Genomic DNA, 16539 nt, shown 5'->3' on the forward strand with positions numbered 1-16539 from the left:
TTTAAACAGTATTGAAGGAGTTGGGCACTTATTGGCTGCTTTTCTTTATTATTTGGTCCAAGTCATCAATTTCAAAAACGTTTTTTTTTTTTATTTTTTATTACATTTTAGTTTTATAATGAAATAAATTATATTTTTGTCTACAAAATTAATTTCAAACATTTAAGCATACGCCTTCAGATCAGAAGATTAAGATCATGTGAAACATTTCAGTCAAGTGTTTCAAAACTTTTGACCAGTAGTTTATCTTCAAACGAGATATAGGATGAGACAATACCATTTATATTGATATAGCTTGATGTTGCGTTACATAACTTGTTTCTTCCATAAAGCCGTGCCGTGTTTGCATCTCTCCTCTCTCACACTCTCCGCGCAACCCCGCCCCCACTCGCTCAAGTTCTCCTGCAACATGGAGAGAGACAAAGCACTGGTTCACACTGCCAAGAAGACCTGGTTAGTTAAAAGAAGAATAATGGTTAAATTATTTGGAGATGGTTTGGATTTAAAAGGTCAGATGAGCAGCAAAACAGCTGCGCGCTGTTTGACTGACAGATGGCTTGTGTGTGCGGTGTGCTTTACATGCGTGTGTGCTCCGAGAACACTCGCACCTAAACGGACAAATACATTTCAAAATTCCACCAAAATGCCCATCTTAGTGAGGTGTTCATGTAAACACAGAGAGTGATGTCTAAAGTGAATGTAAATATTAGCTGATTTGTATCGAAATTTACGACTTGTAAGTTTAAATGTAAACTAACAGACATGCCACTGTCTAGTGTGTCCTTAATATTAATCAAACAACAATAAAAAGAAATGACAAAAACACTCTCTGCTCTTGACTGGATAACTTTACTAGTATAAAAGTATTAATGTATTATTCGTACAGGGAAGACCAGTAGTAGTTTTATGTCAAATTCATTCTGAATGTTTAATTGAATACTTGATACTGTTAATTTTTTTAAAAGCTGTTAAAAAGCGCTGTTTTCTTTAGTATTTTTTTTGTTCTATAGTGTTTGTTTTTTCAAATCATTGCTTTTGTTTTTATATTACTGACTGTTTACTACTCTTGAATAATAACTTGAGAACTTAGTTTATAATTAAGTTAATTATTGTTAAGCTATTATTTGTTGTGGTATTTAAGCTGGTATCAAAAATCATCACATTTCACTAAAGACTACTGAAATTTTGGTATTGTGTTAAATGTATATATTGTGTGTGGTAGATCGTGCTGCATTAACATGATGGAAAAGCAGATCTTATTCCATAGAAGTGTGGGCACTCCTGCTGTAAATGATGGTGATGGATGCTTTCCTTTATTTGTCTAAAGTGCGTTTATATAACATAAAATATCCTCCCTACAGTATGTATTAAACTTTGTGCTGCTGCTGCAAACCCGGCCGCAAACCTTCACAGCCCAAAAAGTCTTCTGCCCCGAAACAAAGGGCGTTGCAAGCTTCATTTACTATCTTACATGTGGCTTTGACTTACAACTGAACTTTTAGCTGACTTCATAGAAAATACAGTCATTTATATTTGTATAGCGCTTTTCACAACACGTTTCAAAGCAGCTTTACAAGAAAGCATGCATTAACAAAAACAAAAAAGTGAAACTGTAATATCTATAAAGTCTTACAGTGATCATTGTGTAGTTTTATTAAATATGACCGTAAAATGTGTATAGAAATTAAATAATTAAATCATTGTATTTAGAACCTCTGTGATCAAGCCGAAGGTGACTGTGGCAAGGAACACAAAACTCCATAAAATGTTGGTTAATGGAGAAAAATAACCTTGGGAGAAACCAGGCTCACAGTGGGGCCCAGATCCCCTCTGGCTTACATCATGAATCTAATGCCAATATTTGTTATTTGTGTGCAGTGCATGTCATGGTTTAAAATGTGTGAATTAAGCGTTAAGGGCCATTTACACAACAACATTTTCAACTAACAACTGAAAACGTTTTTGCGTTTTGGCTGTTCATTTACACGACAACAGCATTTTTGAAAACTGGTTTCAAAGTGCAAGTTTTTGAAAATGATGCCGTTATCGTCTCCGTGTAAACATACAAAAACGCGAATTTGTGAAAACGTTGACGTCATGCGCACGCGTATTACGTGTTCTATAAAGAATGTATAAGGATTGATAGGCATCAATTTGAGATGTATAATTATCAATATGAATACTGGTGTCTGTGCAAATAACAATAATCAACTATTTATTCATTTGGAGTGTTTTGTATGGAAAGAACATTGTACAGTAGGCAGAACCTGCAATTTGAAAATCTTGAAATTAATGTATGGATTCAGATGGGAAAAATGTATTTGTATTATAAATGTTATTTATTTATTTACTTTTATTTGATGTACCTTTACCCTGCAATTCATTCGCCCACCGCTTATGTATATAGCCTATAGACAGATGTGATGCCATGTACAGTATTCAGTGATATGCTTAGAATATGAAAACATGAGGCAGTGAAAATGCATGTTAGATCCAGTGTACACAAGACCTCTCTCTCCGTCAGAAGATATCCATATATCAGTTCTGTCTGATACAGTGCATCCGGAAAGTATTCACAGCGCTTCACTTTTTCCACATTTTGTTATGTTACAGCCTTATTCCAAAATTGATTAAATTCATTATTTTCCTCAAAATTCTACAAACAATACCCCATAATGAAAATGTGAAAGAAGTTTGTTTGAAAAAAATACAAAAATGGAAAAAATCACATGTACATAAGTATTCACAGCCTTTACTCAGTACTTTGTTGAAGCACCTTTGGCACCAATTACAGCCTCAAGTCTTTGAGGATGATGCTACAAGCTTGGCACACCTATTTTTGGGCAGTTTCTCCCATTCTTCTTTGCAGGACCTCTCGAGCTCCATCAGGTTGGATGAGGAGCATCGGTGCACAGCCATTTTCAGATCTCTCCAGAGATGTTAAATCGGGTTCAAGTCTGGGCTCTGGCTGGGCCACTCAAGGACATTCACGGAGTTGTCCCGGAGCCACTCCTTTGTTATCTTGGCTGTGTGCTTAGGGTCATTGTCCTGTTGGAAGATGAACCTTCGCCCCAGTCTGAGGTCCAGAGCATTCTGGAGCAGGTTTTCATCAAGGATGTCTCTGTACATTGCTGCATTCATCTTTCCCTCGATCCTGACTAGTCTCCCAGTTCCTGCCGCTGAAAAACATCCCCACAGCATGATGCTGCCACCACCATGTTTCACTGTAGGGATGGTATTGGCCAGGTGATGAGTGGTGCCTGGTTTCCTCCAGACATGACGCTTGCCATTCAGGCCAAAGAGTTCAGTTTTTGTTTCTCATGGTCTGAGAGTCCTTCAGGTGCCTTTTGGCAAACTCCAGGCGGGCTGTCATGTGCCTTTTACTGAGGAGTGGCTTCCGTCTGGCCACTCTACCATACAGGCCTGATTGGTGGAGTGCTGCAGAGATGGTTGTTCTCCTCTCTCCACAGAGAAATGCTGGAGCTCTGTCAGAGTGACCATCAGGTTCTTGGTCACCTCCCTGACTAAGGCCCTTCTCCCCCGATCGCTCAGTTTGGCCGGGCGGCCAGCTCTAGGAAGAGTCCTGGTGGTTCCAAACTTCTTCCATTTACGGATGATGGAGGCCACTGTGCTCATTGGGACCTTCAATGCTGCAGAAATTTTTCTGTACCCTTCCCCAGATCTGTGCCTCGATACAATCCTGTCTCGGAGGTCTAGAGACAATTCCTTGGACTTCATGGCTTGGTTTGTGCTCTGACATGCACTGTTAACTGTGGGACCTTATATAGACAGGTGTGTGCCTTTCCAAATCACAGGTGGACTCCAATTAAGTTGTAGAAATATCTCAAGGATGATCAGTGGAAACAGGATGCACCTGAGCTCAATTTTGAGTGTCATGGCAAAGGCTGTGAATGCTTATGTACATGTGATGTTTTTTGTTTTTTATTTTTAATAAATTTGCAAAGATTTCAAACAAACTTCTTTCATGTTGTCATTATGGGGTATTGTTTGTAGAATTTTGAGGAAAATAATTAATTTAATCCATTTTGGAATAAGGCTGTAACATAACAAAATGTGGAAAAAGTGAAGCGCTGTGAATACTTTCCGGATGCACTGTATCCAAAACCAGTCAACATCAACAGCTTATGTTAACTCACTCTTCTACCAGCCCAAGAGTCAGCAGGGGGAATACAGAAGAAGGCAGGAGATGAAGTGATGGTAAAAATGAGCAGAGTTTATTGAATAATCTTTAGAGTTCATTCTATATGCACGCGCGAGTACTTCAAAACAACATGCGAGGCATTCAAAACTACAGTGGCAGACTACAGGACTGTGTTTGTGCTGCTCAAGATTTTGAGTTTATTGACGCTTCTCCAGCAAAGTAGTAATAAAGCAACCTCGTCGTCCGTCCAGACAAAATTGCTCGATGCTTTCCATCTTCATTGTTTGTATTCACTGCTCTGTGGAAGAATGCTTATGTGCGCAGGCGCGTAGTGTTTCTTTACAAAGTGACATCGCCAACTACTGGCCTGGCATGCATAATACAGCGTTTTTAGTCGTTTTCACGGATCCGTGTGAACGGGGATCGTTTTGACAACGTTGTCGTCTGTACGCGAATCTTTTCAAAAACGCAAAGGAAAAACTTTTCCATTTTTAGTACATCGTTGTCCTGTATACGTACCCTAAGATTAATGACTAATGTCTTTTGAAGTCCATTCTGGATTAACTGCAGAAGTTTATATAGATGCATTGTCCTTTGTTAGTTGGCTGATGAAGGCTTTTGTTGTCAATTAAATGATAATCTATGTATTCCATTTCAAGAGTGTAGTCCATCAATAGACAAAGGTGAAGCAGGCAGAGATTAATGAGGTGCATCGCAGTTCAACCTGCAGGTCATTTTGGTGAGGTTCGGTGGGGTCCATCCTAAGTCCAAGGTTCAGGCAGTGGCATATGAAGTATCCGATGTCTTACAATATATACCGTGAATTGCCATTCAGCTTAAAAATACAGAGATGTGATTTTTGGTCCATATCGCCAGCCCTACGTTACAGGAGTGAAAAATATGTTGCATGATGAAGCGGAAAAAACACGACCCAAGATGTCCAGCGCACAAGAGCACTTTATAAACACTTCAAAGATTATAATAAGCATACAGTTTAATGTGGAGCAGTTGCTGCATCAGGTGTGTTGACAGAGTGCTTGTGCTGTTAAGAGTTTTTTCTCTCCAGCACATAACTAACTTTTTACTGCTATTTTCAATGTTTTATAATGTATGTATACATGTTATGAATTCAAAATCAGGCACGTATTTCCGCATATTTCACAAAACCTGTTTGTCTTTACCACATGCGAGTCTCCGTTAAACTTCACTGAGCAAGTGAGCCAGTGACACCGTCTTCACTCCTATTGGTTGTCGCTCCCGAAAGTCGCTCCTCATTTGCATAAAGTTAAACTTTTCTCAATTTTGTCGTGTCGCTCGCCACGCCCACATTTAGTCGCCAGAGGTCACCAGCTCTCATTGAAAATGAAGGGGATCGTGTCGCTGAAAGCCGCTGCATGTGTGTACGGGGCTTAAGATATTACTGTTGCTTACCCAACACTACCTACAAGTAAACAAAGTAATTTACTACAAATTACTAATTAAAACTCTAAAATTGTAATCAGATTACTGATTTAAGATTACTTCATTGAAAAAGTTACCACATTACTAGTTACTTAAGTTGATTTCTAAAAAAAAATTCACAGAAAAGCGCTTTTCCACTCAACTAATTCAAAATAATGTCTATATTTCCTCCTCGTTCATTGACACGTTAGGGAGTGCACACGCTTCAGCTGTCCCAGAAATGCAAACAAATGTACAGTGCTGTGGAAAAGTATCTGCCCCCTTCCTGATTTCTTCTGTTTTTGTGTATTTTTCATACTAAATTGTTTAAGATCTTTAAACGAGGTATAACATAAAACAAAGGCAACCTGAGTAAACACAAAATACAGTTTTCAAATATATGCTGTATATATTTTTTATTGAAGCAAAAAAGTTATCCAACACCTATATCACCCATTTGAAAAACTAAATGCCCCCTTAAACTTAATAGCTGGTTGTGCCACCTTTAGCAGCAACAACCGCAACCAAACGCTTCTGATAACTGGAGATCAGCCTTTCACAAGGCAGTGGTGGAATTTTGGCCCACTCTTCTTTGCAGAACTGCTTTAGTTCAGCCACATTGGAGGGTTTTCGAGCATGAACTGCCAGTTTAAGGTCCTGCCACAGCATCTCAATCGGGTTCAAGTCAGTACTTTGACTAGGCCACTCCAAGACTTGAATTTAGCTTCTTTTTTGCCATTCAGAGGTGGAATTACTCCTATGCTTTGGATCATTGTCTTGCTGCGTAATCGCGTTGCCCTTGAGCTTCAACTCATGGACGGATGACCGGAAGTTCTCCTTTAGGATTTTCTATTAGAGAGCAGAATTCATGTTTCCCTCAATTATTACAAGTCGCCCTGGCCCTGAAGCAGCAAAGCATCCCCACACCATCACACTACCACCACCATGCTTGACCGTAGGTATTATGTTCTTTTTGTGGAATTCGGTGTTTGATTTACGCCAGATGTAACGGGACCCCTGTCTTCCAAACAGTTCCACTTTCGACTCATCAGTCTACAGAACATTCTCCCAAAAGGTTTGAGGATCATCAAGGTGTGTTTTGGCAAAATTCAGATGAGCCTTAATGTTCTTATGGGTTAGCAGTGGTTTTTGCCTTGCCACTCTTCCACTGATGAATTATTTTGCCCAGTGTCTTTCTGATTGTGGAGTCATGAACAGTGACCTTTTTTGATGCGAGAGAGGCCTGCAGTTCCTTGGATGTTGTCCTTGGCTTTTTTGTGACTACCTGGATAAATCGCTGTGCTCTTGGAGGAATTTTGTAAGATCGGCCACTTCTGGGAAGGTTCACTACTGTGCCAAGTTTTATCCATTTAAAGATAATGGCTCTCACTGTGGTTCTTTGGAGTCCCAGAGCTGCTGAAAAAGATCTATTTAGGTGTTGATTTGATTGAACAGGACTGGCACTAATTAGGACAGGGTGTGTCTAGTCCATCTGAACCCATTATGAATGCAGTTTCATAGATTTGGGGATTTAGTAACTAAGGGCAAATACTTTCACACAGGCCCAGTTGGTATTGGATAACCTTTTTGCTTCAATAAATAATATCATTTAAAAACTGTATTTTGTGTTTACTCAGATTGCCTTTGTTTTATGGTAGAATTTGAAACAATTTAGTATGAGATATACACAAAAATCGAAGAAATCAGGATGGGGGCAAATACTTTTCCACAGCACTGTACATATTAACATAATTCATGCTATAAATTTATTCTACATATAATTATTTTAGAAATGGGTAACCCAGAGTCACATGATGCTATGCGAGGATCGGACGTGTGAACGGCGAGCTCTGCACTTTGCTGGTTTTGATACCTTTTAATGACATAAATCGGTGAGATTCGATACACTCTGTTCCATAACTGTTCTAGGAGGACAATATGTCAAAGAATTCAAAATCCTCGGGCTCTGGAGACATTACAAGACACTTGTGTTCAGGCGGACACCCCTGAGAAGGCCACGGACCAGAGAGTTGATTTGAAAGGAGAGTTTCGGGAAATTCGACGAGAGATGATGAACATGTCAGCAATACTGACGAAGGTCGTTGCTGACTTTGAGGATCTTGCTGTAATACGTCGATTGAACACTGCCATGGAGGTGAAATTTACTGATGTGGTCACAAGAGTGGGGGATGTCGAGAAACGGATCGATTATCTGGAATCATTGGAGAAGGAATTTTCTGCTAATCCGCTATCAACCAAGATGGATTTGGAGAGCATGTCTAGGAGAAGTTGGAGGATATGGAAAACCGTAGCCGGTGGAATAACGTCCGTATCGTGGGAGTCCCGGAGGGAGCAGAGGGACAGAATATGGTGGAATTCCTGGACGGGCTCTTTCCGAGTCTGCTCGACATAGCAGGCCATAAGCTGGAAATCAAGTGAGCTCAAAGGGTTCTGGCTCGGCGATCTGCTGACGGGAAACAGGCCCCAATCAATTCTGACCAAATTTCTGAGATCATCCGATAAAGATCTTGTGTTATGTGAGGCAAGGAGTAAAGGAAGGCTTTTCTGGAAGAACCACAGCATTTTCTTGTTCCCAGACTTTGCGAACTCGACGAGAGAAACTTGATCGATTCAAGGAATGCAAGAAACTTTTACATCAACGGAAGTTCGCTTTTAAACTGATATTCCCGGCCAAATTGAGAATAGATGCTAAGGATGGCCGTAACACATTCACATTCCCACAGCAAGCGATGTCCTTCATAAAGTCAACGGAGTAGGTCGTGTTGTGGTGCTCACTTTGCAGCCGGGTGGGCTGGCTTATTGAACATCCACTTGACTGTTTGAAGATTCTGCGTGCTCTTTTTGTGCTTTTTAATTTTGTAGAGCAACACAGCTTCAGGACGGTTTTGTGAATGAATCTATACGCTCTTTGTGCTTATTCCGCCTATCGGCTGGAGTTTATTAAATCATTGGAGTAAGTCATTTGCACACACTCATGTTGCAGCCAAGTGGGCCAACTCACTGAACATCCGCTTGACAGTTTGAGGAAACTGCACGTTTTTTTGTGCTGGTGCCGCCTATCGGCTGGAGTTTATTTTGTGGAGTATTTCTTGCAATGTCATTGGAGTGAATAAGTCATTTGCTTGTACTCATGTTGCACCTCGAATGAACCAGCTCACTGAACATTCGTTTGACTGTCTGAAGAATCTGTGCGCTATTTTTGTACTGGTTCCGCCTAGCGGCTGGAGTTTATTTTGTAGAATAATACACCTTTAGGACAGTTTTATGGATGAAGCTACACACTGTTTGTGTTTATTCTGCCTATTGGAGTTTGTTTTATAGATTATCTTTTGCTGTGTAATTCTGTCTCATAAAATTTGTATAGAATCTCCAGACTTGAGCAATCCGACGGCAAAGTTGCCGCAGAGGTTCTCATATGCGTACATGGACTGTTAGAGTTTGGAGGGATGGACGGCAGTTGGCGCTGTCGTGCGCGGGATTAATGTGCACATTTTGTTTTTTTGTTTTTCTGTTTGTTTCTGGGGAATGTTTGGGGGTTGACTGTTGCACTAATGTTGGAATGTGGTTTTTTAATCCTGTTTTTGACACACAATTGATTTTTTTCTTACATGTCAATGTCAAATGTTAAAATGAGTGGATTGTCTCTCTCCATGTGGAATGTGAATGGGTTGGGCACCCATAAAAAGAAGGAAGGTTATTTTCTTAAGCGTAAGAAATATGATATAGTGTTTCTTCAAGAAATGCACCTTTCCTCACAGGAAGCTGAAACATTTGGAAAATTTTTTCTTTTTTATAGTGCTAGCTCAAATAAGAGCAGGGGAGTAATTACACCAAGTATACCTCTACAATTCAAATGTCTCAAGAGTAAAGAAAAATTAGGAAGAGTCATTATTGTTTTAGCTGAAATTCAGGGACAAAGTCTTTGGTGAATATTTATGCACCTAATGTTGATGATCAGGGCTTTTTTTTTTTTTATAGATCTTGAAGGGATGTTGCAAGCCGCTGGCACCCCTCATGATATAATATTGTGAGGAGATTTTAATCTTTTGATGGACTCAGTCCTTGATCATAGTGAAGCAAGTGTGCAAGCCCCCCTAGAGCAACAGTGATGCTTTGCAGGATGTGTAAAAATCTTGGTCTTACAGATATTTGGAGACTTTTGAACCCATCTGGTAGGGACTATAAATTGTTTTCTTCAGTCCATAAGATTTACTCGAATAGATTTTTATTTTTTATTTTTTTTTTATATCCAAGTCCCTCAATTCATCTGTTGTTTATTGCTCAATTGGAAACAGATCACGCCCTGGTGTGTTTAGAGGTGTTGCCACATATGGAGAAAAAGAAATAATATAGTTGGCGCTTTGTGTGCAAAATCCTGAATTCCAGCAAATGCTAAAAGCTGAAATCAATGCCTATATGGAGACCAACTGGTCCTCAGTATCCTCTGTGGCGTGGCTTGGGAGGCACTTAAGGTGGTTCTTAGGGGTCGGATCATACAGTATGACTCATTCACCAAAAAAATCCAAAGCACAAGAACTCGTGGAATTGGAAGGGAATATTAAAAGTGCCGAGGCAGAGCTGAAGCGCTGAATGTCGTCTTATGGCCTCAGAGAATTGACCCGATTGAAATACAGATATAATACTATTTTGTCACGGAAGGTGGAGTTTTGGCTATTCAGGGCAAGACAGACATACTTTGAGTCGGGTGACAAAGAAGGGAAGCTTTTGACTAGTTATATAAAACAGAGAGAGTCTTTTTCTACCATGCAAATATTTACCTCGGCCATTGATATTAATAATGCTTTTAAAGAATTATATCTTGATCTCTCTAGTTCCACGTCTTCGTCTACTGATGACGATATTAGAAACTTTGTGGAACCATTAGAACTTCCTAAACTGACGACTGAGCAAAAAAATTATCTTGATTCTGAGATAAACTTGGAGGAGCTTGGTGAGGTAATTAATGCTTTGCCTACAGGCAAGGCTCTGGGGCCAGATGGATCTGCCACTGAATTTTTTAGATTTTATGCTACAGAACTGGCTCCACTTTTGTTAGAAGATTATACGGAATCATTAAAGAATGGAAAGCTTCCGCCAACCATGACACAAGCCCGGATCAGACTGATTCTTAAAAAGGACAAAGATCCAAAAGGTACAAACAAATTGATTCATTTCAGATTATTTTACTCTGGATAGGGGCACCCGGCAGGGCACCTTCCAGTGGCCCAAACAGGGCAATAAGTATTTGGGCATTTTATTCACAGCATATTTGTGTGATTTAGTTAGTTAATTTTAACTAACTAAAAAATGACCCTTTAATAAAAAAAATTATATTTTCGAGCGATGTGGGCTTCATTACATTTATCTATGATTGGGAAGGTTAATGTTATTAAAATGAGTTGTATTCCAAAATTCAACTACCTGCTACAGTCTCACTGTAGATGTCCCACTCTCTTATTTCAAGCAATTTGATAGCAAAGTCCTTCATTTGGAATGTTAAACATCCCAGATTACATTTCATTTAAATTGCATAGGCCGATTGACAAAGGTGGGCTAGGCCTACACAAGATTTTGTTTTATTATACTTCCACCTGAGAGAGCCCCTCCCTGGTTTTGTATTGAACAGGAAGTTCTTGCCCCTATTTCACCATTGCAAAGCCTTTCTATCAAACTAACCAGAGAAGTTACACAGTTATCTCGCATTTGCACGCGGTATGGACAAAAGTGTCCAGAGTGTTTAATTCAGACATTTATTTAAATGCTGCTTCAAGTATATGGCTGAACCCAAAATTATGTATTAATAAGTCCCCTTTCTGCTGGACAGAGTAGATTGTGAGGGAGGTTAGTACACTCGGTGACTTGAATGAGAGTGGAATGTTGAGATCCTTTGAAAATTTGGTTCAACATTTTAGGATTCCCATATCTCAGTATTTACAGCTGCGCCACCTGCTTTGTACTATTTTTGGGAGTAGCATACACCCCCCTAATGTGGCAGATACTCTGGAAGTGGTGATTACTGCTTTTGGAAAAGGCCATAAGGCATCAATGTATTACTCCCTGCTAATTAAGAGTCTGGGGGACGGAGCTTCAACTTCTCTCAAGAGATTATGGGAGATTTTACATCGACTCTATTGGACCCCCTCTAGATTGTATAGGCTTGGTCTTAAAGACACGCCCACCTGCTGGCGATGCCAGTCTGAAAATGGGGACGCAACTCTTGTTTTTTGGTGGTGTGTTAAGATCCAAGATTTTTTGTTGAGGGTTCAGAGTTTTATGTGTGACGTATTGGACACTCAAATGTCATTTTGTCCCAGACTCTGTATTTTAGGTGATGAGGCGGTCATTAATATAGGGGATAAATATATAAAAAATTGGGTCCTAGCCAGTGTTATGATCAGCAGGCAGGTCATCATTAGGGGATGGAGGTCGGCTGGAGCACCCTCATTTCGAGAGTGGTGCATAGACATGGGCAGGGTGGCAGCATTCAAAGAAATGTCATATAGAAGGCAGGGAAACTTGGAATTGTTTAATGAAAAATGGGGCAGCTATTTGGCATATTTGGAGGGCTCTCGGGGAGGGGAAGTGAAGAGATGTGTTTTTACAAAATATATATATATATATATATAGTTTTTTGTGTGTGTATTAAGTTGGACCACAGGGATGTTTGTTGGGGGTTGGGTGGGGTTGGGGATTGGGAGGGCGAAAGGGAATTATGGGGGTTAAAAGTTGATTCGGTGTATATCTGTTTGCTTTTCTGTTTGTGTCTGAATCAATAAAAGTGTTAATCAGAAAAATGAAATGTGAAACCCAAGTAATTAAAAGTAATTAATTCAAGGGCAGTAACTGTAACAGATTACAAACATTGTGTGCTACACTACTTTTTGTACTAAAAGTAATTACAGTAATTAATTTTTTAATTACACCCAAGCCCTGTGACATGGGGCTAAAAACTATTTTGATTTTGCTAGCTACATTGTGAGAAAAAAAGGTCAGTTTGGACAGACGCTCAAACGAATGATCTTCTATTCATCCAAGCGTTAATTACTAATATACTTCACTATAGCTACAAACTGTCCAGAGTAGCTGATTAAAGATGATGGCAGGCAAATAACATCATAGAGGTTTAACACCATTTGGTGGTTGTGTGGGAATGCTAATTAATCTAGCAATATGACAGTACAAAAGTAGCTATTGTTCATTTCCATTGATTTTAAAATTCACCTATTTTTGTACATATTTGTATATATCCACTTTCCTTTTAACTTTTCTCTTTTTCTTTTTTCTTGTTTTGAGGGTGAATATCCCTGTGCCAATGTAATTTGAGCTCTGTGTTGTCTCTAGGTCGCTGGGACTGCCCGTGGCATCACTGTGATGTGTGTGGAAAGAACTCTGATGCTTTCTGCCAGCTGTGCCCTAACTCCTTTTGCAAGGCTCACCAAGAGGGGGCACTGCGGGCGCACCCACTCACAGGTCAGCTCTGCTGCCAGGAACATGAAGACTCGGATCTCTGCCTCCAAGCAGAGATCCCGGTGGAGAAAACCCACACCAAGCCCTCCACCACCAAACCAAGAAAGTATAGACGCAGAGCAGAGTCTAAAACCAACAGCAAAACGGCTCTTAAAAAGAGGTCTAAAAAGGCTGCAGAGGTGTAGTGGGTTATAGAACAATGGAACATGCCCGTCCTCCCACTAACTCCGCCTCCTTTCCCTCTCCAAATGATTCAGTGATTTTGACGTCGCCGTGACTGTTCTGCCAAACTGAAAGCACTGCATGTGTCTGATCAGGGAAGCGTGTTAACACTGTAGAGCTCCACAGAGCTGCTAAATCAGGTCCCTTTCCACTCACCCTGCCTCTCTTCATATTCCACTCATGTATGAGTGTGTATGCACTGAGAAATACAGACACACTTGGGTGCATGTGTACCCAACACAGCCAACAGATCAAACACCTCAAAAAACAGCATTACCGACGCCAAACTTGAAACTTTTTGAATCTTGGCATAGATTTTTTTAAACAGTAGATATGTATATGGAAATGTATATGAAAGACCAAAATTATAATGATACTGGATTTATTGTTAGTAACAGGTGCCAGGACATTTTTTTTTTTTTTTTTTAAACAAGTGGTATCTTTAAATAAGACACTATGGGTAGCCCTTGAATTTTTTTTTTTTTTATAGTCAGTTATTGAGTTTATGTAACTATAGAGCAGCACCATTATTTTTATTTTTTTCAGCTCAGTTCATTTGTGTAGCTCATTTTGTGTATGAATAACCAATATGTTAGGATGTTAAATGAGTCTGTGAAGTGTACCTATCCAGAGTTTTAAATTGGCAAATCGTGACAGGGCTTCTTGTGACCGTTGCGAGAAATAAAGCTTCTTGAAGCAATTATGTGTGATGGTTTTGTTCTTTGCTGAAGTTAATGCAGTAAAAGCAATTCAGTAGACATCTTATTAAAGGGATAGCTTAGTTCACCCAAGAATTAAAATTGTGATTTACTTGCCCTCATGGTGTTTACTCAAACCTGCATGAATTTCTTCCCATTGTCTTTTATGTTCCATAAAAGATGTTAGGCATTATGTTTGTCTCAGACACCATTACTTTAATTGCATTTTTTTTTTCATGCAATAAAAGTGAATGGTGTTCCACAGAAGAACATGAGGGTTTGGAATAACATGAGAATTTTCTTTTTCATTGTCGTGGTGAACAATCTGTTAAATTTGAATGCTTTTGTTAATCTTTTTATTTACAAAATAAAAATATTTTGTTAATCTTTTTCATTTAACAAAAAATCTCATTGCACCAAAAAAAAAAAGAAAAGAAAAGTTTGAGTTTAACTAGAACTGATTATGATTAGGGCTATGCAGAGTGTACAGAATAGTCATTTTCACTTTATCTGCAGACTGTTGAGATCTACTTTCATACTACCCATGTAAGGGGTAAATTGGAACTGTTAATCCTATTGCGTCTGCATACACCTTTTGCTTTCGCAGGTCAATTTTCACCCAGTAGAATTTAAGCTTTCTTAAGCCGATGGTTTTCATCTACATTTATATTGTAAGTTATTAATAACTTCTTAACTGTTCATACATGTAAAAAGATTGATATTTTGGCATGTTAATTGACAAATATATAAGTTACTAATTAATATGCCATTTTTTATAATAAAATTTAGAAGTTTTTTGACATTTCAAAATACACATTAAAACTACATCAAAACCATTGCGATACATGTGAAGACATATTTTATGTCAACATTTCTGTGAAATGTTATTTAAATATAACAATATAAAATTATATTAACATCTAATGTGAGTATTACTAGTAATTTGAATACATTTCCTATTACTCATAACTTCTCAATGCAACTTGGTTAAAATTTATGAAACCAATGTATTCTTTTTCAAATAAACATCAAAACCCAAGTATACAACATTAATACTTATTTACTATGTTTTTAAGCTAAATCTATTCTATTTACTCTCATGAGCTGCCGATGCTTAATGTTATTGCATGAGTATTCTGCTAGCTGATTCATTATCAGATGGACAAATGTGGACAATTTCCTCTTTCAAGCCCTATTTACACTAATGTGTACATTATCTTTAGCTCTCGCCACAGCCTCTTTAGACAGTACTACCTTTGATTTCGTTTATTTGTTTGTTTCATCTGTCACGTCTGTTTTGTACAGGAATGTGTGTGCATGTTTGTAAACAAGATACAGTCCAAGTGAGAGACAAAAATGTGTGTGAGAGTATAGGAAAGACATAAATGTAAGTAAAGTGCTTATAAGAAAAAATCTAATTCATAGATGTACAAAAAAATCTACATAATATGTGTAAAGCCATAGTTGATGGCCAGGTCAAAATTGATCCATGAACGGATGGTTATATTTCAAAAAGTTTGTTATTAAGACTTCTTATTGATTCTTGTATAAAAAAAAAACAGAATAAACAAAATATGTATATACATAATCAACTTTAACCTCCATTCTTTCCCCCAACCCCACCCTGTCCCTCAACAAACATCACTGTGGTCAAAGCCTAAATTACACAATGTACACATATAAACAAACAAAATATTTGAGAAAATATAAAAGTCAACAAACAAAGAGAAAAGAAGAATTCCACAAAGAACAGAATACACAATTAGTACCACAATTTTGTCTCTCTCCACATGGTCCTTACTGGGAGTCTTCTAGAAAGGACAAATACCTTTCCCATTTCTTACCATAAGCATCCATTCTGCCAAGCTGCTTATATGACATCTTTTCAAATGCCACCACCCTGCCCAATTTGGTGAACAATTCTTGAAATGAGGGAGCACCAACTGACTTCCATCTTCTAAAAATGATCTGTCTGCCAATCATTACACTAGGTTGGACCCAGCTTTTTGTATATTTGTCACCTACTTTAATAACCGCCCCATAACCCAATATAAATTTTTTGGGGCAGAATGAAATTTGAGTATCTAAAACCTCACAGATAAAATTATGGACTCTTACCCAGATTTCTTGAATCTTAGCACAGAACCAAAGAGCATGGGCTATGTCTCCATCCTCCAACTGACATCGTCAGCAGGTAGGTGTGTCCTTTAAACCAAGCCAGGGAGTCCAGAAGAAACGATGCAAAATTTTAAACTGAATAAGGTGTTCCCTTGCATCCCTAGACATAGTTTCTTACAGAAACAAATTTCAAATCTCTTTCCCATAACCTCTTATGAGCTGTTAAAGCCTCATCACCAAGAATATATCAATGAGGAATAATACACTGATGCTTCATGCCCCTTTCCAAAGGCTGTGAGCACCATACAAAGTGTCTGCAGCTTTAGTGAGCTGTGTACTACCACCAAAAATAGTACAAAGTAGATGGCGTAACTATAAATACCTGGAAAATTGAGACCTAGAAATCCCAAA

At 38.7% G+C, this 16539-nt stretch overlaps 1 protein-coding gene across 6 annotated transcripts in view; it reads left to right on the forward strand.

Annotated features, from left to right (window-relative positions):
* Window positions 1-14311, forward strand: part of LOC127414253 (histone-lysine N-methyltransferase NSD2-like) — a 38933-nt gene extending 24622 nt beyond the window's left edge. For all 6 annotated transcript variants that reach the window (XM_051652152.1, XM_051652154.1, XM_051652153.1 and 3 more), the window contains one exon: window positions 12965-14311. In XM_051652152.1, coding sequence (XP_051508112.1) covers window positions 12965-13275 — 311 coding nt within the window. In that variant the 3' untranslated portion in view covers window positions 13276-14311. The remainder of the gene's footprint in view (window positions 1-12964) is intronic.
* The last annotated feature ends 2228 nt before the right edge of the window (window positions 14312-16539 follow it).

The sequence above is a fragment of the Myxocyprinus asiaticus genome, chromosome 23 (genome assembly GCF_019703515.2).
Source record: "Myxocyprinus asiaticus isolate MX2 ecotype Aquarium Trade chromosome 23, UBuf_Myxa_2, whole genome shotgun sequence".
NCBI classification, from domain to species: domain Eukaryota; kingdom Metazoa; phylum Chordata; class Actinopteri; order Cypriniformes; family Catostomidae; genus Myxocyprinus; species Myxocyprinus asiaticus.